Raw genomic sequence first — 26,874 nt, 5'->3', positions numbered from 1 at the left:
TTTTAGTCATTTCAGGTTGATCTTTGTAGTTTTTAGTTTTTAATCTGTTTTGTATGCAAGTATAATGTTTATGGTATGGTGAATTATTTAAGCTAATTTTAATAAACATGTAGTGTCATTGAGTGAGCGGTTCATCATCTCATGTGCCCCCCATTCTTTTATTTTCTCTGCAAGATGGTATAACTCTTCTTCATCTAGCCCTGTGGATCCAGAGGAGTTTTAAGCACATGGACCAAGTATGAATTAATGTATGTAAAGCTAGCTGCACACACACACACACCTCCTATTCCTACTCAGTGAGGTTTCAAGGAAATGTATGCGCCTGTGGCAGAAATATTTATGTACACATTAAAAGAAAAGCGGGTATACAAATGGAAAAATGTTACACTCAGAGTAGAGCTATGGCACTTTTGAAATATTCAGACCAAGCAAAAATAACGTACAAAGAATTCTCTGAAAAAAAGCAAAAATAAACCTGGCCTAAATCAAAAGACTGGATTAAAATAGTCATCCAAATGGTTTTACTACTCGGGAGGCCCACAAAAAGTGTGTGACGGGTAGTGTGCTGTGCCCAGATCTAGCAGGTAACCATCCCATCTGAGCTCCTGCACCGCATATTTTGCCCACTCCCAGATGCCATGTAGTCCAGATTCAGGCCCTCCCACAGTTCAGGAGCAGCACTCCTCGCTGCCGGCCTGACGACATCTACATGATACTTGGCCGAGGGAATACGGCAGCCATCTTTTTCATTGACCTCTCTGCAGCCTATGACAGTCTCACACCCCATCCTCATCAGGCGCCTGCACAAGATTGACATCCAAGGACCGGCTCTATGCTGGATCTGCTCCTTCTTAGCGGATAGGACTCAGGCCGTCAGCCTGTCATCTTACTTCTCAGAAGCTCACATACTTATCTGCAGCATTTCTTGTGTTTCATTGCTCATCCCCATCCTCTTTAACGCATTCATGAGTCCTCTGGCGAGCATCAATCATCCATGCCCACAACATAAACTTCCTCTCTAATGCTGACATGCTCAAACACTACTCATACTCTCCCTCAGACAAGACCCCGAACACAAGAAACAAGTTCACCGCCTGCATGACCGCACCCGCTCACTGGATGAAAGCCAATGGTCTCAAGCTCGACACCAACAAGATGGAAGCAGTCCACTACGGGGACTTCGGAATCATCGACCACAAACTGGACATGGCTCCACAAGTCAACACTGTCACTAAGATGCTGAGGAAGATCTTCAAATGGCTAACAAGCAAGCAAGTTGGATTACACGAACACCCTGAATGCTGAGATAAGCAAGCGGCTCCCTGGAAGACCACAAACCGTCCAGAACTCAGCAGCCAGGCTCATCCTCAACCTCCCACACAGAAGTCTCAACACACCACACGTCAGTGAACTGCACTGGCTCCCAATACACACACACACACATTTCAAACTCCTCACACACTTTCATAGCACTACACAACTTTCACCCCTTCCACCTGAACAGTCGTGTTGCCTTCCACCAGCCACCCAGACACCTATGCTCTGCAGACCTACGCACACATATTGTACACATACAAAGACCCAGATCAGGAGGACGGGAGTTCTTTTACATCGCTGTTGAAGCATGCAAGGATCTCCCTCTCCACATCAGAGGCTCCTCCTCTCTCCTTCAATTCTCCAAGAATCTGAAGACCTGGCTTTACTATTAGCCAACCGACCATAAGTTGGGCTAAACACACACACCTGCTGAGCGCCAGGATACTCTTGCGGCTGATGGGGCTCTTTACAAATACACACAACAGCATTTAACCTATCCAAGTTATCCCATGTTATTGTCCCATCGGAGTTGCTGTGGCAGCTATCCCACTCCGCAAAACTCTAGTCCATGGTAAGTTGTTTATTGTGTCCAGTTATAGGCTTGTTAAGTTATGTCGAGGATGACCTTTCTCGGACTGTGGCTGGAGATATTTTTATTCTCAAGGGATTGATAGATGAGTGGACGACTGGAAGCGTGAAGGTTCTCAAAGCATAATTCAACCAGAAGTCAACAATTCTGATGCTGTGTACTTCCAAAAGAAAGAAGTGTGTTAACTGACATCGGTCTATCCTTCTGTCTGATCTGGTGCTTTGAGTGTCATCCTTGGTGAGTGTTAAACCGAGAAAAATCACCTCATGCAGCAGTTCCTATAGTGTCTCGCAGGCGGCCTGCGGTTCCTTCGAGTTGGAGCTAGAATAGAGGCGGGAGTAGCTGATGCGATTACAAAGGGGAGTGCCTCCTGTGTCATAACAACCATATTTTATGGGAACGACTTTATGCTCAGTTAGGCGAACAAGTCCTAGAAGCGGGTGAGTGAGGGGGCGATAATGTCTCTGCCCTCCACGGGCAGGTAAGGCCATGTTGAGCTCCAGAGAAAAACAAACCCCAGTTGTGAGAAGTTGGCCTGATGTGCAGTGTTCACTATTCTAGTGATCACTATATATCAGTCCAAACAACCCTCATTGATGATTGGTTGTAAGTCAACCTTATAGACCAGCTATCCTAGTAGCATGGATACGAGCAGTCTAAGGCTAAGACTCTAGAGGGCGTGTTAAGCCAGCTGTTTTACCATCACATTACCCCTTGAACACCCAGTGAAAGGACACCACACAAGTGTTATGAAAATAAACAATGTATTTATTAGAATCACAACAACCCTGTACTCTTTATGAGGACAGGGTGCTAGGCACACAACAAAACTCTTACGAAAATACTTAAGTTAGCACGTTATACACAAATGCCCGAGGGGCACGAAAAACCATATAGTCTAAAAGTGGAATGCGAAATTACTAGCAGGTAAGTACAGTACTAATAGGCTTTGGAATCGCTAGGACTTGACTATAGAATCGTTAGATTACTTCTAGGAGACCTAGGGGACTCGGGTGCAGAGTGTGCACTCTCACGCGGGATGCGGGACAAAGTCTATGGAGGCTAGTAAAGGCAAAGTTAGTGTTCACGGGCGAACCCGACCTGGTAGGAAGAAAACGACAGTGGATCCTGACCCTAGGATAGTGAGGCTATGCTGGGACACCGAAGTGCCGAAGTTACCTAGCCCAGGGGCTGCAGCTGCATAGGTCTGAAAAGACGTCGGGGATCTCGTTGCCGGACCAGGAGCCTGGAAGAAGGAAGTTGCTGGCAGGCGACCAGTGAAGGAAAGTTCGTTGGATCCAAGCCTGGATCGAGGAAGAAGAAACCTGAAAGCAGAGGGGACCAAGTTCTTGAATCACTAGCCAGTGATTAAGTGGGCACCAGGATGGCACCGGGCGAAGTCACCTCGACTAGGTGAGTGGGCGACGCTGGCTCTGCAGATCTCACGGACCAGGAGGCGTTGTCGGCGACCAGGATGGAAAGGCGAGCTGTCCCACGATGGATGAAGCTGTCGGCGTCGAAGTTACCCAGGATTGGGCAACAAGCCTTGGCTAATTCAAGCCCACGCGGTGGACTCAAAATGGCGTCTTGAGTGGACCAGGAGGGTCCGGGGTGCTCCTCTTTTGGAAGGGAGCAAGGGCCAGCCTGGAGCAACCAGACCAGCAGCAGAAATGTCGTCGGGCGTCGTTCAGAAGGCCACAAGCCAGCGGGCTAGTAGCCAAACAACGCGGTGAGCAGCAAAAAGCAGAAGGGCCCCACGCAGATCGTGGAGATGCTGGGAGGCTGCACTTCGGTGCTGGAGCTGCTCAGGGTCGGGGCTTCTCGGACCCCAAAGCACTCACCAGGAAATTACTCGGCGGGCTTGCTGGAAAGAAGTCGTGCAGTCTTGAAGATGGCCGGTCCCTCGAGGTCTCGTCACACCCACGAATCTCAGCGTGACTGATGATGCAGGTAGAGGTCAGAGGTGCCAGGGAAGCCGGTTCTCGTCGAGCTGGGCAGTCTTGATCCGGAGGAGAGACTTGCAGCAGACCGCAGTGTTCTTAAGATGATGCCTGCGGATGCAGGGTGACTACTCCTTAGTCACAAGGGAGAAATCTTAGGAAGAAGTCTTGAGTTCCTTTCATGGAAAGTAGTTTCAGGATTCAAAGATGATCTGATTTGGAAGGGGGCCAGTTCCTACCTTTATCCTGTAAAAAGGGGCTGGCACGCGACTAAGTCCTGCCCTAGGGGTGGGACTAGGAGGGGGGTGGTTACACCCACTTCCTTGGCGGGCTTTTCCCCAGCACAGGGTCTGGAGTGACCCTGGAACTGGTTCCAGCCAGCCTATGCACAGTGAGCACCGGGGTGCCACGTGCAGTCACCTTCCTCTAAAGCCCTGCCTACCTACAATACACAAAACCCTGTCTGGGACGGTGCTGGCACCGCCCCTGGCAGGAAACCCTTTGTCCTTATCTCCTGCTCTGGGAGGACTCCCAGCAGCAGGAGGGCAGACTTGTGTCTCGGTGGCAGCATCCATTTTGTGGAGCTGAGGCTCTGTTTGACTTTAACCGGGGTTAGGGGTTACATACATGTCGCGTCCCTCTAGAAGGGTGGAATGCTAACCCCGTCGCCAGAATTGGCGAGGGGTTAGTATTCCAATTCGTATGACACCTTACTCGACATGTTTTGATAAAGCGATACCAGAGTTGGCATATAACCGCGAGGATTATAATGCACTTAAGAGTATATGGTATGCGATATCATGGAAACGGCTAAGGGATAGATCCCGAAAGCCGCAGACAGGCTCAGCTCATGCCAGAGCACCATCTCACACGATTCCAAGCACTCTGCCTTCAGGATTGTTAAGGCCTGCCATAGGAGTGACTGATAGGAGATCTGTGTGTCCATTTTAGGGTTAGATATAGGTATACTATATCTAAAGCAAAGGGTGATTACACCACCTTGCCCCAGCTGTCAAGCAGCCAGTTGTGTCAGATTTGGATGGCCAGCCAGGGGTGGCATAATACATGCTGCAGCCCCTGGTAGGCCCTGGGTACACCTATGCCCTGGGTACCTAAGGTACCCTGTACAGGGACTGATAAGGTGACTCAGTATCCAATTTAGATATGTACCTAAGGTACATGGAATCCATTTTACAGAGAGAGCAGTAGGCCTGGGGCCCTGAATAGCAGGGTCCCAGGTCAACTAAGTCAGAAAACCAGCAAAACACCAGGCAAAAAGTTGGGGGCAACCATAGTCAGGGATCTACCTTCCTACACCAGTGAAATGGTGTGATACTGTTCTTTCCTATGATCTGTTCCAGAGTGAGGTCGGACCATGCTTATTGGGCGGCTTTAGGTAGTGATGTCAGTGTGACAGTCGGCATATTATCTAGCTGGTGCTCAACAGAAGCTGGGCTGTAGTTGTACTTGCAGTTGCTGAAGTGTGTTGTGTGTAGGCATACATAGGGATGCTTAATACCTGCTGATATGCTTTACTTCTAGGTGTCAGAACACGCGGAACTGGCCTGGATTCTGGGGTGCCTGACATCCATACCACGTGTACGACACCTGCCCCAGTGGAAGGTAATGAGTGATGATTTAATTCCAGAGTGTAAAGCATGGCATACATCATCTCTATCCCTTTGCCTCTCTCGTGTACTACACCTTATTCTTATCTTCCCACATCTATCTCTTCTCTTTCAATATATTTGTAAATGAGATTGTTATGCTGGGTTGTCGTGCTTCTTACTGTTACATTTTTCGATAATGCTTCTGCTGTTTAGGTTGTTGGATTACACACAGGATCTAAACGCCATTGCTGTGTACACCAGGACTGCCCCAACCCTTTTTCAATTTAGGAAAGAGCTGAAAACACATCTGTTCGAGGCATGTGTGGCTATAGATACACACGCTTTGCATACTCTTGCCATCTAGTGTTGGGTCCGGATGTGTGCAAGTTGTTTTTCTTCAAAGAGGTTTTTCAAGTCACAAGGTAAAATTACTCCTCCTCTTGGTGATAATGTCCATAGTTAGATTGTTTTCTTTCCGCAATCAGGTTAGGACATGTGTGTCTGCTTTCCGGGTCGACACAGTTTCAAACTTTTTTCAGTTAGCGATTCACGTTTACCCTTGTTGGTATTGTTATCGGATGTGTTTCCATCTTTGTGTTTCGGAATCTGTAAATTATCACCTATTGGATCTATGCACTCGAACAGCAGCCTTTTGGGCCTATCTTTCTATCCCCTGTGGAATTCTCCATAAAATGCCCTGCAGATGGAACAGATGCCTTTCTGTTTCTGCCTGAGGTGCCACGCCAAGTACCCACGGACCGACCTTCACCAGGTGTGTAATCTTTTTGTCTCAGGAACACAGGAAAGTGGACGGCGAGGACTGTTGATCATTTCAGTAGACGAAGACTTTACGAGATTGAAAGGCAAGCCGCAGGTAGATGCAGCGGAAAGAGGTCGACGACATGCCCGACATTTTCAGATACTAGGATGTCGAGGAAAAGGAGGAGAAGGAACTCCACAACACCTCCGCGGCATAGCAAGAGGCTTTTTCCATCGAAGACTTTGAAATAGAAATTAATCTCGAGATGCGTATGTTCCATAGGGTCAGCATACTGTGAGTACTAAAAGACTCCATCTTGCCAACTAAAACACAATCGACCCCAATAAACTTAAGGCTCCCAGGCCACCACTGCCAGCAGGCCATGGTCAGCACAGAAATTCCAATTCGGAAGCCCCATCCTCTGGCTTGGCACCGAAACATCAGCCAAAGCCATCCACTTTGGCGCCCAGCTGACCAGCTCTGTCTTCAGCACTGACCACCTCGGCACCAAAACAAAAATCATCTTGGTTCCAAACAATTCGAGACTGACACTGAGATCTGACGCTGGTACTCCAGTGGAACCGATTCTCCACAAGATGCAGGAGAAACTTGTTGCCTGTCAGAGGCAAACCCAAATACAGCCTCACACTGGGCGCGTTCTGGCCGAAACTGTGGTTTTCGCACCACCTCCTTTCAAGCGTCGGCTCACCTTCGGAGAGGCCATTGGTTTGCTGGTGCCAACAAAGAAGAGGATGACTGACAAGGCCACCAGTCCTACACCATCTTCTCCACCACCGTCACCCTCTCCCCCTCACTCTCCGGGTGATCCATTAGACATCACTCCTCAGGGGTCCCCACATTCCTTCCCAGGTGGGCATGGCACATGGGGATGATACCTTTGATGCACCTCAGCCCCTTGATTCTTGGTAGGCCTACAACATTGACCCTCAAGGGGACACTGATCCCGACTTGAACCATGGCAGGCCATCTCCTGCTGATGACACCACCGCTTATCAGGAGCTTATTGACCGGGCGGACACATATCATCAGGTACCATTTAATAGGGAGTCTATAGAGGAGGAATTCCTCTTCGGAACCCGTTCCACAATGCATAGGGCAACACAATATCTCCCTATATAATACCTCTTCGGGTTGGAAGTTGGGTGATTGCAACAGTTTCTTCCCACTTGGCAAACCAAAACATCGGATCAGTGGGTGTTGGACATTATCCAGCATAGTTATTGTCTGGAGCTCATCACCACACCTCCAAACATTCTACCTCGAACTCAAAGGCAGCCCCTCTCAAACACAAAACATTACTCAAACAGGAAGTTCTAGCTCTTTTATTCACAGGAGATATAGAACGATTCCGTTTACAAGAGCTGTTGTCAAACCTTTTAATGCCGCTCCTCCATACCCCCCACATTTTTCACAATTCTATGAAATTGCCAATGTTTAAATATGTCTAGACATAGTTAAACATAGCGTCTAAATTCTGTGCCTTTAAAAAAAAAAGCAATCAAATGCATGATTGTCCAACATGCTACTCTGGGCAGGTAGGCCTTACTAATGTGTAAAAGTATCCACAGTGTGATTAGGAGACATTGGAGTGGAGTTTGAAGAATACTTGGAGTCCCTTCCCTTTTGAAGTCGCTCCCAGCCAGGATATAATAGACAAAAGATGTTTGTGATGGCCCATTAAAGATCGGAGTACTGCTGCTAATTTGTTCCCCACTGTAAACAAAGCACTGTTGTCCACATAATGCTTTGTTTAGCCAAACCTGGCACCCCCCTGGGATCTCTTGCCAGTTTGAAGATCTTACTCTATAACATCAGGGGTCATTAGTATACTTCTTGTACTTCCTAATCCCCAAAAAGCACACATCTGTGCGGTCATTCTTAGATCTCCGGCCCTTAACTTATTACATATGGTCACTCTCCAAGATTTATCCCACTTCTCCAACAAGGCGACTTTGTCTTCCCAACACTTAAAGGTCACCTACTTTCACATTCTCGTATGTCTGGCACATAGCAAATACCTCATATTTGTGATCGCAGGCAAACATTACCAATTCCTCCTGCACCTTGAGTATTCACCAAATGCCAAGCCATGGCGGCAACACATTTACCCAGAAAAAACATCCATGTTGTCAGATATCTCGACAACTGGCTTATCAAAGCCAGCCCTCTTCTTCTGTGTCAACAACACACTCAAAATACCATAAACCTGCTCAATCAGCTAGGGTTCACCATCAGTTTCCAAAAATCTCCTCTTCAGCCCTTTTCAGGTTCAACCATATCTGGGGGCTATCCTCAGCACACAACCGGAATGCGCTTATTCCAATAAAGCAAGAATCCCAAATGTCTAAAAGCTACTACCGCGTTTCAACCCAACCAACAGTTGACAGTCAGAACTATCATGCGCATACTGGGTGCCAGGTCATCATGCGTCGCCATAGTGCCACGTGTACGGCTGCACATGCACCGCCTTCTGGGATGTCTGGCACGACAGTGGTCTCAGTCACAGGGTCAATTGGAGGATCTAGCATAGATAGACCGCCGCATTCATCGCTTTCTGCAGTGGTTGAACACAAACCACCTGACTTGAGGGCGGCCTTTCCTCAACCGTGTTCCCCTCATCATCCTGACAGCGGACGCGTCATTGACAGACTGGGGTGCTCACTTACACAATCTCACAGTCAAGGGTCTCTGGGACGCCAAACACCAGGGTCTCCACATCTACCTTGAGCTTCAAGCTGTTCACCTAGCATTGAAAGCGTTCTGCTTCACCTGATCGGCAAGGTTGCCTCAGTCAAGACGAACAGTAAGACAACCATCTACTATCTTCAAAAACAGGGAGGACACGCTCTCTACAGTTGTCAAGCCTATCTCAAACCATTAGGCGTTTGACTCTACATCACAACATTAATCTGTTAGCGCAACACCTCCCGGGAACGGACAGCGGTTTTCCCGAACTCCTCAGCAGGATGTGGCAACAAGTCTACGAGTGGGAATCCCACCCACTATCCTAGGGCAATTCTCTGGATGAGTTGTCAGATATATTTGCCCACGCTTTTCCTCCTCTCCCTCCTCTTCCACTTCTGGTTCTGAACCTCATACTAGTGGCTTCCACTTGGGCCTGACTACCCTGGCTAACAGCACTGCTTGAACTGTCCCCACAAGAAGCTTCCCTTCAACCCGGATCTCCTGACTCAGAACTAAGGAGAAATCTGGCACCCAAATCCCAGGGAGAATAACCTAGCAATTTGACTCCTGAGATCATACAATTTGGTTCTCTCAATCTCCCACCTGAATGTAGGACCATTCTCAAAGAAGCGTATAGGCCTACTACTAAAGCATGCTATGCAGCTAAATAGAAAAGATGTATCTTTTATCGGCATGACTATCAATCCATTAAGGCTACAACACAAAACATTATAGTCTTCTACATCTACAAATCTCTGGTCTTGCATTCACATCCATAAGGTTACATCTGTCTGTCTGTATTTTGCTTTGGGTAAGATACGACTACCAGTTAGCCTCCAATTCAAGACCTCTCTAACTTAACACCACTCACAATAGCAACAATGGGTTAATTGATTTGTATCAAACTCTTGACTAAGCTCAAGATACAAGTAAATTAATTTGCCTTTGCATTGCATCTCCCTTCAAACTTAAAAAAAAAAGGTCTTATGTGAATGTATTAACTTACAATGTACACAATGACTATTGATTATCATTCAGTACAATACAACCAAATATTTAAACAAAACCAATCAAATACAAATATTTAAGAAAGTGTTAAACAGAATTCATCCTAGTTCAAAATATGCAACAAGATTGATTCATTGCTGCAAAGTAACAGCCTTGTATTATTAGTGCCATTAAAATGGACTCACTAACTGCAAAACATCCTCAATATTGCATAAACGATTTATGCAAACAAACTACCAAGACTCTTGGTAGTTTATTTTAACGTTTTAGCACACCGTTCCGAAAAAAATCAATCAATCAATCAATCATGCCATTTGTATAGCGCACTACTCACCCGGGAGGGTCTCAAGGCACTTGGGGGGAGGGGTATGCTACTGCTCGAACAGCCAGGTCTTGAGTTGTTTCCTGAAGGCGAGATGGTCCTGGGTCAGCCGAAGGTGGATGGGGAGGGAGTTCCAAGTCTTGGCAGCCAGGTAAGAGAAGGATCTTCCTCCGGCGGTGGCTCTTCGGATGCATGGTACGGCTGCGAGGGCGAGGCTGGTGGACCGTAGCTGGCGGGTGGGCGTGTAGAAGGTCAGGCGGTCGTTGAGGTACTTGGGGCCCAGGTCGTGGAGAGACTTGTGTGCGTGGGTGAGGAGCCGGAACGTGATCCTCTTGTCGACGGGGAGCCAGTGCAGGTTCCTCAGGTTGCTGGAGATGTGGCTGCATCAGGGGACATCCAGGATGAGTCGGGCGGAGGCGTTTTGGATGCGCTGGAGTCTTTTCTGTAGCTTGGCTGTGGTTCCGGCGTAGAGGGCGTTTCCGTAGTCCAGTCGGCTGGTGACGAGGGCCTGGGTGACAGTCTTCCTGGTCTCGGTCGGGATCCAGCGGAAGATCTTGCGAAGCATACGCAGGGTGTTGAAGCACGATGAGGAGACGGCGTTGACTTGTCTGGTCATCGAGAGGGAGGGGTCCGGGATGAAGCCCAGGTTGCGTGCGTGGTCGGTTGGCTTGGGTGCGGTGCCCAGGGCTGGGGGCCACCAGGAGTCGTCCCAGGCGGAGGGCGAAGATCCCAGGATGAGGACTTCCGTCTTGTCCGAGTTCAGTTTCAGGCGGCTGTCCTTCATCCACTCGGCGACGTCTTTCATCCCTTCGTGTAGGCAGGTTCTGGCGGTGTCGGGGTCTCTGGTGAGGGAGAGGATCAGCTGGGTGTCGTCGGCGTAAGAGATGATGTTGAGGTTGTGCTACTTATAGATTTCTAATATGTTGTAACTAGGAATCAGGTGTTCAACTTAGAAATCAAACCATAAAATCTTTATCTTCCACAAAAATTGACTCCTAAACTGCTTTAGTGTCACAAATGGCCAGAACATAAATAGCCAATCACTCTTGTTTGATACTATGTAATTACCAGGAATATTTTATTTAATGTGGAAGGAGTATAACGGACCATCTAGCCATTGGGAAAAAAACATACGATGGAAATTAGGGGCTTTTAAAACAGCGCTGTGTACACAGTAATGATCCTTCCAGTCTTTTAGGTTAATGTAAACACCAGTTAGATCCACCTATTTTTTCCTAGCCTCATTCGTTATCTTGGTTGGCTCTGATGGAAGTGCTTTGTGGCAAAAATGTAACTTGTTTTTGAAGTGTAGAAGAAAATAATCCATTAACTCAACTGACAGCATTTGCCATAAATTCTCTTGGGAATTATCCAACTCCAAATTTGACCATGCTCTGTTTTTTGCAATGTTTGCTCCAGTCCTTTTGTGATAGTTGCTAATTATTTGTGCAATCTTGAAGAGGAATTTCAGAAAGATAATATAGAATATTAAACTGATGAAAGAAGCTGTTCTTTTTAAACCAAAAAGAATAGAGAATCTTACATCTCACCTTTTTAGTGGCTTTGGGGATTTTTATTAAACTAGGCAAGTCCTGTATAACGAATTTTTTTAGCATTATATCGGTAGTAATATTACCAAAATATGAGTGTAACATTGGGAAGCTTCTGAACTGTAAAAATGATACAACCATCTAATACAGATGAAGATCTGGCAGACCTAGTCCACGTTCCTGTTGTGGCAATTTTAAAACACTTCTTTTAACTCAGAACTTTTTTAATGCACATAAAACTCGAAAAAGCGCCGTCCTTCTTTACAAAACAGTCTATTGTGAGATTACATGGAATTGTCGAAAAAGGAAAAAGAATAAAGTGAAGAAAAAACATTTGAATTAGGGCTGTTCTCCCAATTACTGGTAGAGGTAAGGTTTCCCAACGATATCTTTTTTTGTTAAAAAAACAAAACCAAAAAAAGGTTCTTTACCTTGCTTAACCGCATGCGCGCTAGCGGTTTTCACGCTGCGCGCTGCGTTTTGCAAAAAGCCGCGTTACATGACGAGCTCAGCTGTCATCAGCGCACGGCAGGTTACGCTCATGACGAGCTGAGCTCGTCATCAGCCCCAAAGGGGTTAATGATGAGATCTAATTATTCAAGTAAAAGTCAACTGGTTTCCCCAGAAAAACGCCACGGCACCTATTAGGTGTATTTATGTGTGTATATATATATCTTAGAACAGGAGCTAATACTACTTTGGTGCTAGTGAGTAAAAGAGATTTATGTTTTTGTTGCGTTAATTCGGTAGATACCCGAGTTTTAATGTTCTTTAATTGCCCCAAGGCTGCATTATATACAAGTAATATCGGGCTAAAATAGAGCTGTATCCCTTGAATTAAAGTTTCAGTTTTTACATTTCAGGGGATAAAGCATGGATGGACCTGTTAGAACGGATTTATGTTGCCAAAGACTCAATACAAATGTAAAAACTAATAATGTGAGAGGGGAGTATCACTAACGAGCCCCTCTATTATGGAGAGTTTGACCATCAGTTTGATTGTTTATTACTGCTTGAGCGGAGGCAGTCCCTTAATGGGAAGACTTGTTGGGATGGGAAGTTAAAGTTCTCTAAGATATTAAAGAATTTCCAGCTCATACCATTTAAAGTTTTTTTTTTTTTGTTTTTTTTGTATCATCTAGAATGATAGATTCAGGGATTTTATCAGCTGTCACAGGATCAATGGTCCCTGACATTTAATGTGTATTTTCTGAGAGGTTGCAACCAGGCAAAAAACAAAACGCTGATCTCGGCGGTCTTGAATGTAATTTGCAATATATTAAAATGTTTGATATTTTTGTTAAAAAAGTCTGTAGTTAATTAAGTTATGTAGTAGGGACCACATCTCCATCAAATATAGAGTTAAGTAGCATGGCTAACAGTTTAGTTAATTGAATCACAAACATTTTATAAAATCCTGTGCTAAAACCTTTTTCTACTAGAACGTTGACATTTGGCATCTGAAATGAATTTCGGTATTAATTGGACTTTGTCTTGCTATAATTTAGGAAGGTGTTTATTTTTCACAAATGTGAACATTTCAGAGTCTTTTCCCTATGGCTTAGCCATGTCTGACTATATCAAGAAGTATAATAATTCAAAGACCACTTCTGAGCAAATAAGGTGTGTTATTTAGGGACTCTGAATTTTTCAAATGCTTTTACTGTCGCTTACAAGGTTAAAACATGCCCTACTTCTCTCCCTCTTAATAAACTTCCCATTAAAATGTTTTATTGTTCACTGTTTCATCAGAAAGATTGTTTCAATTATTTAAAAGAATAAAGCAAGTTATCTCAGTTAAGAAAGTATGGGACGCTAGAATGAACTTCTCCAGTAGGGAGCTCAATTACTCATTTTCTTTCTTAATACAATGCATTTTTAATTAAATTAAAAAAACTCTGGGGCCTTTAATAACTTCCTATATCATTTCGCAATCAGAGGCTCATACAAAAAGTTACATTTTTTTCTATTTTCAAAATGTTATAATAACGGATAATAAAGCTTTATCTAATGGCCAACTATATGTTCTGGGGACTGTCCATGTGTTCATTCCGAATGGTAATGCCCCTGCTGAATGATCTGAAAAACAACCTGGCTGATATCCTAGTGTTATTTCGGGTACTGCGTAAGGAACTAAAATAATAATTGATCCTGGAAGGAGAGCGGATCTTACCCGAAACAAGAATGGATCATTTCCCCTGAGTTATTGTGTCCTCATATGTTGTTTTAAGCTTGAAAGCTGAAAAAAGCTCATTTAAAAACCTTAGGTGTTTTTCTTGTTCTGACTTTGTGATTAGACGAGATTAAGCGTACCATTGCTAAAAAGTTAAAGATGACCCTCCCGCTCCCGTCAAAGTGGACCTGGTAATTTACTTAGCTGGCTCTTAAGAATTTATGAAAATCTTGTGTCATCGATTACTGCATCCTAATGGGAAACACTGTTAAACAGCTAGTTTTCTCAAAGCGCGGAGAGAATTACCCCGGTGCAGTCTCTGTCCTGAACAGGAAGTTTGCATTGAATGTGAGTCTTCTTGTTAATCATAACAACCACTCCTCTGTGGGCTGTGGAGGATGATGAAAGAAACTGTCAGCAGTCCATGAATAGTTAATGTTTACCCTTCTTACCCTCTAATAAGACGTTTCCTATGACAAAGTAACTGAATGATTGAGTTGTTTCAGCTAGGACTTGACCTCATTTCTCTTTTGTTTGCTATTCAGCTCATTAAAGTTAACAGTAACACGTATATGCATTTTAAATTTGAGAAGTAAAGAACTGTTTCAAACTGTTTGCACTTCCACTCTTGTATTAAACATGATAAACCACAGTTTTGACTACTAGGAAACATGGTTGTACATTCTCAATCCACACCAACTAAGGTTCCCATATACTTCTCCTCGGCCCATGTCCACCATTCCCATCACCCCATAGAGGGCTCTACCCTCCCGCTGTGGAAGTGTGCCCCGATACTCAATCTTGCTTCCTGGTGCCCTGACATAGCATCTAGTAGTCCACCTGAGGTGAGCTGAACGGCACTGTCTGCATGAAAAAGAGCAGGCAAAAAATGTAGCTGTTGGAATGATTAATACCTGGCAGTCATGGTGTAGTGTAGCTCCTATCTTCCCAATAGGCTCTGCGCATTGGAATAGTACCTACAGCAGTAAAGGCCTAGGCCAGACGTTAACTAGGTCTACTACTGTCGATGCTAGACTTAATTTTTGGGTTTGCCAGCTAAGCTCAGAGTTCGCTAGAAACTTTCTCGAATGTTCAAGGAAGGATTAACTTCCCTGATTAGACAAGAAGGGATTTAGTTTCTGACAACCATAGAACATGACAACTTTGCTCTCCCCTAATCAAGAGTCAATCTCGAGAGTCGTGTGAGCACAAGGCAATTATTTTACTCAGTCAGTACGTGCATTCTTAGTCTCATCAGAATGTAGAGAAAAGGAAGAGACGGGCGTGTTCAATAAAAGATGTTATTTATTGATCAGTCTCTTTTCTCGTACAAGAGAAATGGATCGATATTATTGCAATACTTATAGTTAAGTAAAGTGCATACATTAGAAGCAATAGTATAAAATAATACTGTAAAAACATTGATATGGTTTCTGAGCCATATGATGTTTAAAATGATTAAAATATATTTACATACACATATACATTTGACTAAACGTACTCAACTGGTGTTTCTAAATACGCCTACCCCGTGTACCTGACCGAAGTCTAATGCGTGGGCGGGAATAGAAAGTTACAGTTTAAGTTAAGTTTGTTTTTGCCAAGTGAATAACTAAAGAATTCTCTGTGAGGGGTTATTCAGTTCTGTACCTGGAATTTAGGATGAATGAGGAATGGTATCTCTTTCTCTGCTCTCGATATTCCAGGCTGCCTGCGAGGGCTACCCGGAAGCGCCGGTGCTGGGTCTCTCGGCTTGAGATAGCAGCGCGTCTCTCAGCGCGTCAGGAAGGCGGGGCTGCTGCCAGCGGGGTCTGCTTCTGCTCTCGGCTTCGGCAAGTATGGCTGCTCCGTCTTGTCACCACGCGTGTGTTTGCATAGGGCAAGGTCGGCAATATTTATACCTTAAAGGTGCCGGGATTGACGTAAGGATGGACATAGGTACGTCAATAAAGATGTCATACGACTTGCTCGTTAGCACATTCTTTACTAAAGTTCTCTGTGAAATCAAAACAATGGCCACACGGATTATCCAGGTTGTCATAGGTTTGATTTGTTATGAGAACGTCGTATGCCTTATCAGGGGCTGGAGGAATGTCGCTTGTCTAATTAGATCTCAAGCGTTATGACCTAATCAGATAACACGTTCCTGTGCCGTAGTGTGACTGCGTCAGATAACGGTATCTGCATCATGGGGGTTTTCTTGCCTCATGGGCTGACTATTAGTTAACTAGCTAGGTAGTTTAACCAGAATAGGGTCAGGAATAGGGGGATCGATTCAGAACCTATAGAAATACACGACACCCACTCCACGCTAACTATGGTCATATCTACTAATCTATGCATAGTATAACATAGTACAACATACTATAGAGTATAGTGTATACCTTACCACCCCAAAATACATAAATGCATTTTGAAATTTTCAAATATACCGAAAAATTGCAGTCATATATATTGTATGCACTTAAGCTATGAATTAAATGCAAAATTAAACACGCATTGTTATGCATTATTGCTTTTTGGTATATGAGAAATACACATGAAATGGCTCTTAATATAGCTATACAGAAAGGAAGGTCGAGACCATTTCATCACATAATAAAATATTTGTGAACATACCAGCGGGAAGCTAAAGTCTATATAAAGTATCTAAAATAGAAATCTTAGTTCTCTAGGAATAGTTTCTTACTTTAAGCAGAAGATCAGTGTCCCGGGGAAAAAATATATAGAAAATTTTTTTAAGGGCTTGCTGAAAAAAGTTGCTGTCCGTGAACTGGATTGTAATTGTTCATGTGACTTTATTTTTAAAGTTGAAGGCCGAATTCAGGGAACGCCGTGTGCGAGTTTACTCAAAAGTCTCTATTTCTGTTCCGGAGAGAACATCATATCATTCAGGCTTTCGAAAAAACTGTCAACAGCTTCATGGGAAAGTTCCACTAAGTCGGAAATAGGGGTAACCATGCATTCGTGCGCATGATTGTCTCCATTGACATTCTGATTTGCATTGCTGACAGAAGGTCGTACCTGTTCGATGCTGCTTTCATCTCGAACTTCACTACCCTTCAATCGTAGTGGTGAAGATTCCAGGAATGCCGTCATCAGAATTGGCAGCCTTTGAGGGCAGCACAGTGCGTGAACCTTGGTAGGAACCAACAGTGTATCTGCATCCACCGGCGCATCCGATTGTAGCGTCAGACAGGTGTCTAACACGCATTCTTCGCCGCATAGCAGACACCTTAGTACAGGTAAAACACACCTTTGCCACATTGGTCGAAATGATAGAAACCAAGTCATGTTTAGGTCTCTAAGCCGGGAGAGTCCCAGGATTTTTGATATCCGGTCCCGGTATCCAATGGCTAGGATCGTATCTTCCATTGTCGCGAGAGTTTGATCTGTGACATGGGTTGCCATAACGGAAAATAAGGACTAGGAATAGGATTCCTGCAATTAGTCCCAGGATCAGGGGAAGTCCGCCAAAAATCGAATGGACGAAATCTGGAAAAATACCCAGTATGGCTTTGAATGGTGTTAATGCCATCGAAAATACTGTCTTAAATACCTTTGAGACCCCAGTGGTATCAGAAATATTTAAGATTTCGCTCAGGATTTCCGCGAAATGTACGGGGGAATTAGTTGATAATAATGTATGTATCTCTGCAGTCGTCCTTGCGACTTGTAGATCATACGTTTCTTTAGATGACGTGAGCCTTGTAGGCGTCTGAAGAAGCACTGTTTTCATTCTGCTTAAAGTATCTATTCGAATAGAAGTAATTTTCAAACCGGGCCATGCCCTTGCCTCCCTGTCTGGAAAGGAGCTGGGGAACAAAGAACGTCCACAGCACTTGACCTTCGCCGTCGTAGTGACGAGATAAGGAGTCCCGGGCATAAGACTACAACATCTGCGGTCTACAATAAGAATGTAACTCCCATTATAGAGTCTTTGAAAGAATGGTTCTATTTCAGTTGCAGGTGCGCCTTGCTGGTGACATGAAAGGTTGTATGAATTCCCTTCACAGGCTCCGTGCAAACTAATACCGTTACACAGAAGCGTGCCGCTTAGTGACATAGCACAATTGTTGCCACTAAGAAACACTTTCTGTCCTTTGTTACTGACACATGCATGTGAATAGGGCAGGTTCCAAGTTGTTTTAAGGTACCCCTTTCCCAATTTCTCGTACATGCCAGCCTGTATATATTTTTGGCAGTATTGAAACCTGAAGGTTGAGATTGGAATATTTATGATTCCGTGGATTATCCATTCACTGACAGGTCGTTCTGACATTGTCATTGGTAATCTTTCTAGTTTTTCAATGCTCAAGATTGTATAATCAGCACCCTTCTGCGCCATACCGATTTGTCTATCAGTAAGGTTAAAGATTTGGAATAGTGACGTTGTGTTGATTAAACGCCAAGGCACATAGCCTGAACGAAGATTTTGTAACGTCCAGCCAAGCTGTACAATGGAACGCAATTGTGACTGTCCATGTTGTAATAACAGTAAGTCTTGCGATAATACATCGATTGCTGAAGACACAATGCTGTCCAATGAAAAAATTCTGGAGGACAGAGTCATTAACCCATTGTCCACTACAGAAAGTGATTTTTCCAAATTAATACGGTCAATTTCCCGTATTCTTTCTGCTGTTTCAATTTGAGTAACCTTCCAGGCCTCATTGTATGCTGCATATACAGAGGCTGCTATGAAACGCTTTTGACGCTGTTTGCGTGGTCCCAGTATGAAATCACGCAAGTCAGCACCATCAGTAAGTAAAGTTAGGTGTTGCTTAATTTCAGGCAGTGTGGAAGTTTGTAGCCATTGAAGGCATAATTTGCCCACACTGTAGGTTGTTATTATCCCTGGGTGATGTCTTTGGGGATATCTAGGGTCTGGCCTGGTCATTTTGAAACCCTGTGTTTTATTCAGGAATCTATCTTGACAGTTATTTGTATCTGTGGGCCAGATCAACCATTGTTTCCAATCAGGATGTGTTCTGTTTTGGTTAAGTATATGGTTTATGTCTATTTCTTCATCTGTTTCAGAGTTATTGCTAAACATTGTTGGCTTTGGAATAGACAGGTTATTTAAATCTTTGATTTTGGCTAAGCCAAGACAGGTGGTTTGTTGAACAGTGTAAAAATATCATTTGTTCTGGGATCATGCAGGCTCTAAACAAAGCTTCTAAACCCTGTACTTGCCATTCTTTTGTACCCCAAACACTTTTCAAATCAACATTTTTGTCCCAATAATCAAATCCAAAAGTATTCATTTTTTCAAAGAACGAATCAGAATAAATCAATTTTGTGTTGGTTATCATGGTTTTCATCCCTGTCTTGTTTGACAATTTGTAATAAAATGTTTCAGCATTACTAGTGTTAAAACCTTGAAAGTATGAATATTTGTCATAAACGGTTCTAGAGCTCCCTTTTGGAGGTGTAGCACAATGTTCCCATTGATTATAATTTAAAACATTTCTTGGTTGTGCAGATTTATGCAAAAAACTGTTACCATAATGGTTATAGCAATACATACTATCATAATTTGTAGAACCCTGCAAATAATCATGTTTTGTAAATTTAGCAGACATTACTAAGTCAGACATCATATTGTTTATACTTTCAAAGTCCCAATCATCAGCAAATGAGTTTGGTTTTGCAAAATCACTCAAGGAGATCTTGATTTGGTGTGGATATTTCAGGATCTCGACCGGACCATAAATTTCATAGTCATTGTTGTCCCAGGCTACCCCACCAGGTATTGGAATTGCTGTGAAGTTGGCTGAAGAAAGTTCTGAAGAAAGTTCTCGTTTCTCGACGTGTGAAGATGTGTGTGGTTTGAGGACCAAGTTGATGTTCTGACTTGCTGTGTCCATTTTAGCATATTTTCCCTCAGTGAAGCGTCCCAAGGTAAATACCATGATGAGCCAAAGTATGAGGATAAATGCACCAAAACCCACCCAAAATTCAATCCATGGAGTAACCAGATATGTTTCTTTCAGTTGTTTCAAAAGTTCCTTAGCTTTGTCTTTAAAGGATTTTGATGATGGCTGTGTCTTTTGTTCGCTGAAACCTTCAGAGGAATCATCGAAGTTGATGAAGTAACCAGATGCAGTTCTGTCAATTGTTCCAATTGGTTCAGGATTTTTGTTTCTTGCATTTTCACTTGGAACTTCATTGTAGATTGGTGTGTCTCTGCTAAATGTCTTTATTTGGGTTTTCAGAGGTCTGAGTTCTATTGCATTGTTGCATAGTCCTTGTTGTTCTTTTTTAGGCGTTTCGAATGTGATGAGCCTCTTTGTTAGGACCTCTGTACTGGTAGCAAACCTTGGTGTTCTGCTACTTATTGGGAGTCCACTTGGCCTACTGTTTGTTATCGGCCACATGTTGTGGTTTTACCAGGTCGATGGATACAACTCGGTTCTCCTTTTTTCCAGCAAGTGGCGGTAGTACAACTGATCTTGTCCCGTTGACAGACAAGACAGGAACTGCTTTTCTGTAAGAAGGCCCAAATTCCTTCTTTACCGCGATCTTCTCCCTGACTAGATCCCCGACTTTTGGAATCCAGACAGGTCTTGCTGGGACAGGTGGTGAATCTTCAGTGGTCGTTGGCTGTTGTTTCAACTGTATGTTGCTCAGGTCTTTTCTTGTTTTGTTTAAGTCCTGCAAAATAGCCAAACGGTCTTTGACATCAAAGGTTTTTTCTATTACCACTGAAGTCTGACTATCAAGGTCAGAGATCAACATCCTAGTTCCGAATAATAATTCGTACGGACTGAATCCCTTCAGAGAATTTCTTGGCAAGTTATTTAGACTACGTTGGACACTTATTAGATGTTTGACCCACCCAGCTCCCGAACCTAATATCCTTTCTATTATAGATTGCTTTCTGCCTTGGTTTTTTCTTTACACCGTCCCATACCCTCAGGAAGGAAGTGAGAAGATTCCCGCTGGGCTGTGCTCATTTGGCCATGTTTCCCCCCCAGGCTGGATTGCCTGAGAGAAAAAAAAAAAAAAATGGTCGAACGTAGCATGCTCTTAGCGTATATGCCATTTAGACTCGCAAATCTTGTATAACAGTCCGGACGTCAGCCGAGTGCTGTGGATCTACATTATAAGTGGAACTAGCCTGTGTATGTTAATCGCAAGCCATTCTTTTTGTTGGTAATATTATCTGCCTTGATACGACGAGGTATTAAACTGCTTCTCTCCCCACTGCGATCTCTGTTGCAGTTTGGGCAGTTTTTTACAAACATGGTGTAGTGCAGGCTCATGCCTGGCCACCAGTACCGTGATTGTAATTCTTCCAGAGAATCTTTTAATTTAAGGTGTCTGTGACCCTCGCCCATGTGTGCGTCTGCGATTAACAAGTTTCTCCTGTCCATGTTTGGAATCACTCTATCCCCCACTCCAGGGATTCGAGCAAAAGGGACGGAGTTTGCATCGATTATGTATGTATAATTGAGTGGATAGTTGATCGGTAACGCTGAGCAGTCGCCTTTTGATGACGTTTTCACCGCCAGCAATGTTTCACCGTCAATGTATTTTAATGTACGCTTTTTTCGATCTACGGGAGCCGATTTAGTGGCTGCCGCTGCGGCTGCTTCAGCCAATGAATTCCCCACAACGTGAACGCCATCACGCTGATGACTCAGTGAGTGTGTCACGTGAGTCTTTGGTAGTTCTTTTTTCAAAAGAGCTACTTGTTCCCAGAGTAGTCTCTGCTTTATTGGTGCATCTGTGTCATCTTTGTAACCGTTCTGAATCCATGTCTGCAAATCCTTGTTATATGCTTTGACGCAGTAATATGAATCTGACACTATAAGTGTCGGGAATTCGCGATCCGCATTATCTAGCGCCATTTTCAAAGCTATTATTTCAGTTTGTTGTTCTGAATTGGTTTCTACTGAGTGTGTCTTTGTTAATAGAGGTCTTAGTTTACCTCCGCGCCACACTTCTTTTGTAATCTCACATGTGGGATTGTATGCATGTTCTCCCCAAACGGAGGGTTGAGCATGTCCGTCTGTATAGATTACACAGGCGTAATGTCGTAGAGGCAGAATGTCGATTGGCAGAGGATACGTCTTTTCATATTTTAGATTTTTCAATTCTTCTAGTTCTGGATCAAAGTAGTAGTATACTTTGTCCGTTGTGATTGAATTCACCCATTGTATCCATTCCGGATTCAATGTTGTTGTTGGTAAATTACACGGTGTTGTTAGTGCCTCGAAGGCTGATTCAGCTGTTCTGACTGTGATATGTCTACCATCAGCTATGTCTTTTTCTCTAGCTATTGCGGTTTGAACTGCTTGAACCATTTTTCCTTTGTTGCTGAATCTCTGTTCAGCTTTTGTGTACAAATGTGATTTGAATGCAATTGGTACCTTTTCTCCCTCATTAGAGGTCAGGTATGTGAATCCGCATCTCCCTGGGATGACTCGGATCACAAGGTTGCGTGTATTATCACGGGTTTCTAATTTTGTTTTAATTAGCATGTCTGTTTGTAAGGATCTCAAAATTTCTGTGTGTGCTTGAGTCCAACTGGATCTTTTAAAGTCTGGTTTAATTAGATCATAAAGGGGTTTCACCCTTTCTGCGTAATTTGCAATATATGTTCTTCCGAAATTTAGGAAGCCTAGAATTGACTGTAGGTTTTTTAGTGTTTTAGGAGCTTGGATTACGGCACATTTCTCTAGGAAATTGTCTGCCAGGCTTTTACCTTCACTTGATAACTCATATCCTAAGAATAGGACCGTCAGATGGGCAATTCTGGACTTTTTGAAGTTGAATTTGTAACCCTCTGCAGCGAAACCAAGTATTATGGTGTTCACTCTTTTCAAGTGAGTCTCCAAGTCATCATCTGTTAAGTAAATGTCATCGACATGAGATAATGCTTCATCATCATATAGTTGTAGTAATTCTGTTACTCTCGCTGAGAATACCCCCGGGCTGTTCTTGTACCCCTGGGCTAACCGACAGAATTGTTTTTGAGTGCCATTTACTGAGAAAGCTGTTAAATATCTGCTCTCTGGTGCTATGTTTTGACAAAAGAATCCATTGGAGATGTCCAAGGTTGTTTTGTATTTTTTGCGCACTATGTTATTCATTAGTGCAGCACTGTGTGAGTTTTGCACTGCAAAGGTTTTGCAACATGTGTTAAGGTGTCGGTAATCCAAAACTAGACGATATGAGTTGTCTGGTTTGGCGACCGGAAACAAAGGATTGTTCATTTGTGAGGTGCAAGTTTCAATCACCCCCTGGTATTCTAGCTGATCTAGTATTTCATTTACTTGTTTTTTAGCTTCTTGCTTAATTGGGTACTGCCTTTGTGCAGTTGGTTGTGATTTTAACTGGACTTTGTGAGGAGGAGAATCCTCATCCCATCCTACATGATTTTTATATAAAGCAGGTGCTAAGGCCACTGCCCACTTTCTAGCAAGTGTATATTTTTTATGAATCGGTATTTGATTCGAGAAGGCAGGCATAATTACTTCTTCGCCATGAGGGCACTCCCTGACAAACTCTGGTGGCCAGTCTTTTTCAGCTAGAAGGATGTCATAGCCTTTGGAGAGGTTATCCCAAAATAGTCCCCTAATTTTCCTAGTCTTATCTCCCTCTATACGTAATGTTATCTCGTATATTTTGTGGGGCTTGCTAACTCTGGTATCTGCAGTTTCCACTTGAAGGTATTCATTCGTGTCCACTGTCTCCAGATGATTCATAAGGACTTTGCGAGCTATGCTCACCTCTGCTGCGCTGTCTAGCATTGTCTGAGCCCACTCTCCGTTTTTCAGTTGTGTCCTCAGTATTCTCGGCATTGTTAACTACCTTGATACTGGCTACCTTCTTTTTTGGAAATTGTGATTTCTTTTTCAGTTGAGCAGGTTCCTTGTCTTTGGACTTGGCGTGCTCTTCTGATCGTCCTCTTCTTTCCGATTTCTGTGAGGAATTCTGAAAAGATTGAGAGGGACGTGTATCAATGTCTTGATATCTATCAGGTTTTTTAATATTATCCCTATTTCTAAGGTTATATCTATTCCCAGAGGGGTCACTCTGGGGTGACCTTTGTCTCGGGTTTGGAGATTTCTCTCTTCGCCTAGGAGACCTTCCTCTGGACTGGAATTTCTTTTCTTTAGGATTGGATTGTTTATTTCCATCCCAGTTCTTTTTTGGTGAATTATTATTATCATTAAAAAACATTTTTTCTGGACTTGTAGTCAGTTGCGGTTTTACTGGTATTCCACCTAGACTATCTCTGCCTAGTTCTTCATAGGATTTTTCTATGATTCTGGCAATTTCAGCTGGTTGGTCTGCTATATCTGTCTCTTTTAACCTCTGGCGGATCGCCACGTTTGCTGCTTCACCTTTTATGTTGGCTAATAATATAGCTGAAACCTGTTTGAAGTCTTTTAGTAATTTCATACCAAGAGTTGAAGCAGGTTCTGGACCGTATTCATCTTGAATTTGTTTGAGCACATCTGGTATTACCGAAATGGATGGAACACCGTGCGTTTTTGTATAGATGGAAGCAAAGACTGTACCCCAAGTGTCACAGTCCTCAATGTGTGGTGCGATTCCCATTGGGAGACATATAGTCAGAATCCTGTGTTTTTCCAGCGGGGTGGTGTCAGGAAACACCGCCTCTATTTGGGTAATTTTCTGTGCCAACCAGAATGGTATTTGTTCCCGTTTAGCCGGAACTTTACCTAGGCAGGATTGGATGTTCTGTGGTGTAATTTTATTTGTGTTCCCCTGGTGAGGGGTCAGCTGTGGAAGTTTAATCGCTGGCTGAATTGTTGAAGTCCGCATTACATACTGAACTAATTGTCTATGAATTTTTAGTAGTTGTTTTAGCTGTATTAACAGCTCTGCTGCAGGCATTCTTTCGATGTCTGGATGTGGTGTGTATCCGGCTAAGACCGGCCACGTTGCTCCTGGTCTTCCTAAAGGACCGAGCCTTGTAATGTGATTGTTATGTATTAGGGCGCCATCAAATAAGAGCAAATGCTCTTGGAATTTGAGTGGTACTTCCACCTCCTCGAAAGGAGTGTACGTTTCAGGAGGTTCCTCTACTTTGTAATAGTGGAAGTACTTTGTTACAGCATTTGCTGCTGGAAAATGTATCCATGTATAGTATACCTCTGTCTGCCGATATTCGTGTGCCTCAATTACGAATATGACTGTGCCACCTCTAGGTGTCAGTCCATTTTCTATAAGTTTTAAGGTTATAGATCTCCTTTTGGCGACCTGGATGAGTATTATATCCGGGTCTGCTGTTTGCATGGTAGCATCAGCATCTGCTATTTCAGTTGCTAATCTAATTGCCTCTCTTTCATCATCACTCTCTGCCATTTTACAGACAGGATGGTATTATTTTTATTTGCAGATCAGGTTTCTTATGGAAACAGAGATTAGATGCACAATATTCTGGAACTGTTTTATCCTTCAACGTTGACTAGACCAAGAACCATACATAGGAGTTCCCTCCTGTGAGGTTTTGGAGGATATAATAACCTTTCACCCACTCCAGACGTCTTTGGAGTATTTGGGAAAAGGGGTCTGAGTGAGAAAGCACGACTGAGTTACTCTAAATGTCTTACGTTAGTTTTATCGCCCTTTCCAAACGCGTTGGGCGCCATGTAGTGTAGCTCCTATCTTCCCAATAGGCTCTGCGCATTGGAATAGTACCTACAGCAGTAAAGGCCTAGGCCAGACGTTAACTAGGTCTACTACTGTCGATGCTAGACTTAATTTTTGGGTTTGCCAGCTAAGCTCAGAGTTCGCTAGAAACTTTCTCGAATGTTCAAGGAAGGATTAACTTCCCTGATTAGACAAGAAGGGATTTAGTTTCTGACAACCATAGAACATGACAACTTTGCTCTCCCCTAATCAAGAGTCAATCTCGAGAGTCGTGTGAGCACAAGGAAATTATTTTACTCAGTCAGTACGTGCATTCTTAGTCTCATCAGAATGTAGAGAAAAGGAAGAGACGGGCGTGTTCAATAAAAGATGTTATTTATTGATCAGTCTCTTTTCTCGTACAAGAGAAATGGATCGATATTATTGCAATACTTATAGTTAAGTAAAGTGCATACATTAGAAGCAATAGTATAAAATAATACTGTAAAAACATTGATATGGTTTCTGAGCCATATGATGTTTAAAATGATTAAAATATATTTACATACACATATACATTTGACTAAACGTACTCAACTGGTGTTTCTAAATACGCCTACCCCGTGTACCTGACCTAAGTCTAATGCGTGGGCGGGAATAGAAAGTTACAGTTTAAGTTAAGTTTGTTTTTGCCAAGTGAATAACTAAAGAATTCTCTGTGAGGGGTTATTCAGTTCTGTACCTGGAATTTAGGATGAATGAGGAATGGTATCTCTTTCTCTGCTCTCGATATTCCAGGCTGCCTGCGAGGGCTACCCGGAAGCGCCGGTGCTGGGTCTCTCGGCTTGAGATAGCAGCGCGTCTCTCAGCGCGTCAGGAAGGCGGGGCTGCTGCCAGCGGGGTCTGCTTCTGCTCTCGGCTTCGGCAAGTATGGCTGCTCCGTCTTGTCACCACGCGTGTGTTTGCATAGGGCAAGGTCGGCAATATTTATACCTTAAAGGTGCCGGGATTGACGTAAGGATGGACATAGGTACGTCAATAAAGATGTCATACGACTTGCTCGTTAGCACATTCTTTACTAAAGTTCTCTGTGAAATCAAAACAATGGCCGCACGGATTATCCAGGTTGTCATAGGTTTGATTTGTTATGAGAACGTCGTATGCCTTATCAGGGGCTGGAGGAATGTCGCTTGTCTAATTAGATCTCAAGCGTTATGACCTAATCAGATAACACGTTCCTGTGCCGTAGTGTGACTGCGTCAGATAACGGTATCTGCATCATGGGG

General features: G+C 43.5%; 1 protein-coding gene across 1 annotated transcript in view; it reads left to right on the top strand.

The window, feature by feature from the left end:
* LOC144772211 (tryptophan--tRNA ligase, mitochondrial-like) overlaps positions 1–26,874 on the top strand; it is a 93,903-nt gene that overhangs the window by 29,880 nt on the left and 37,149 nt on the right. Inside the window, exon 3 of the mRNA XM_078656355.1 lies at positions 5,389–5,469. Coding sequence (XP_078512481.1) covers positions 5,389–5,469 — 81 coding nt within the window. The remainder of the gene's footprint in view (positions 1–5,388; positions 5,470–26,874) is intronic.

Source organism: Lissotriton helveticus, chromosome 8, assembly GCF_964261635.1.
Source record: "Lissotriton helveticus chromosome 8, aLisHel1.1, whole genome shotgun sequence".
Lineage (NCBI taxonomy): Eukaryota > Metazoa > Chordata > Amphibia > Caudata > Salamandridae > Lissotriton > Lissotriton helveticus.
The sequence above is the reverse complement of the archived record's forward strand: the minus strand, read 5'-3'. Positions and strand labels throughout refer to the sequence as shown.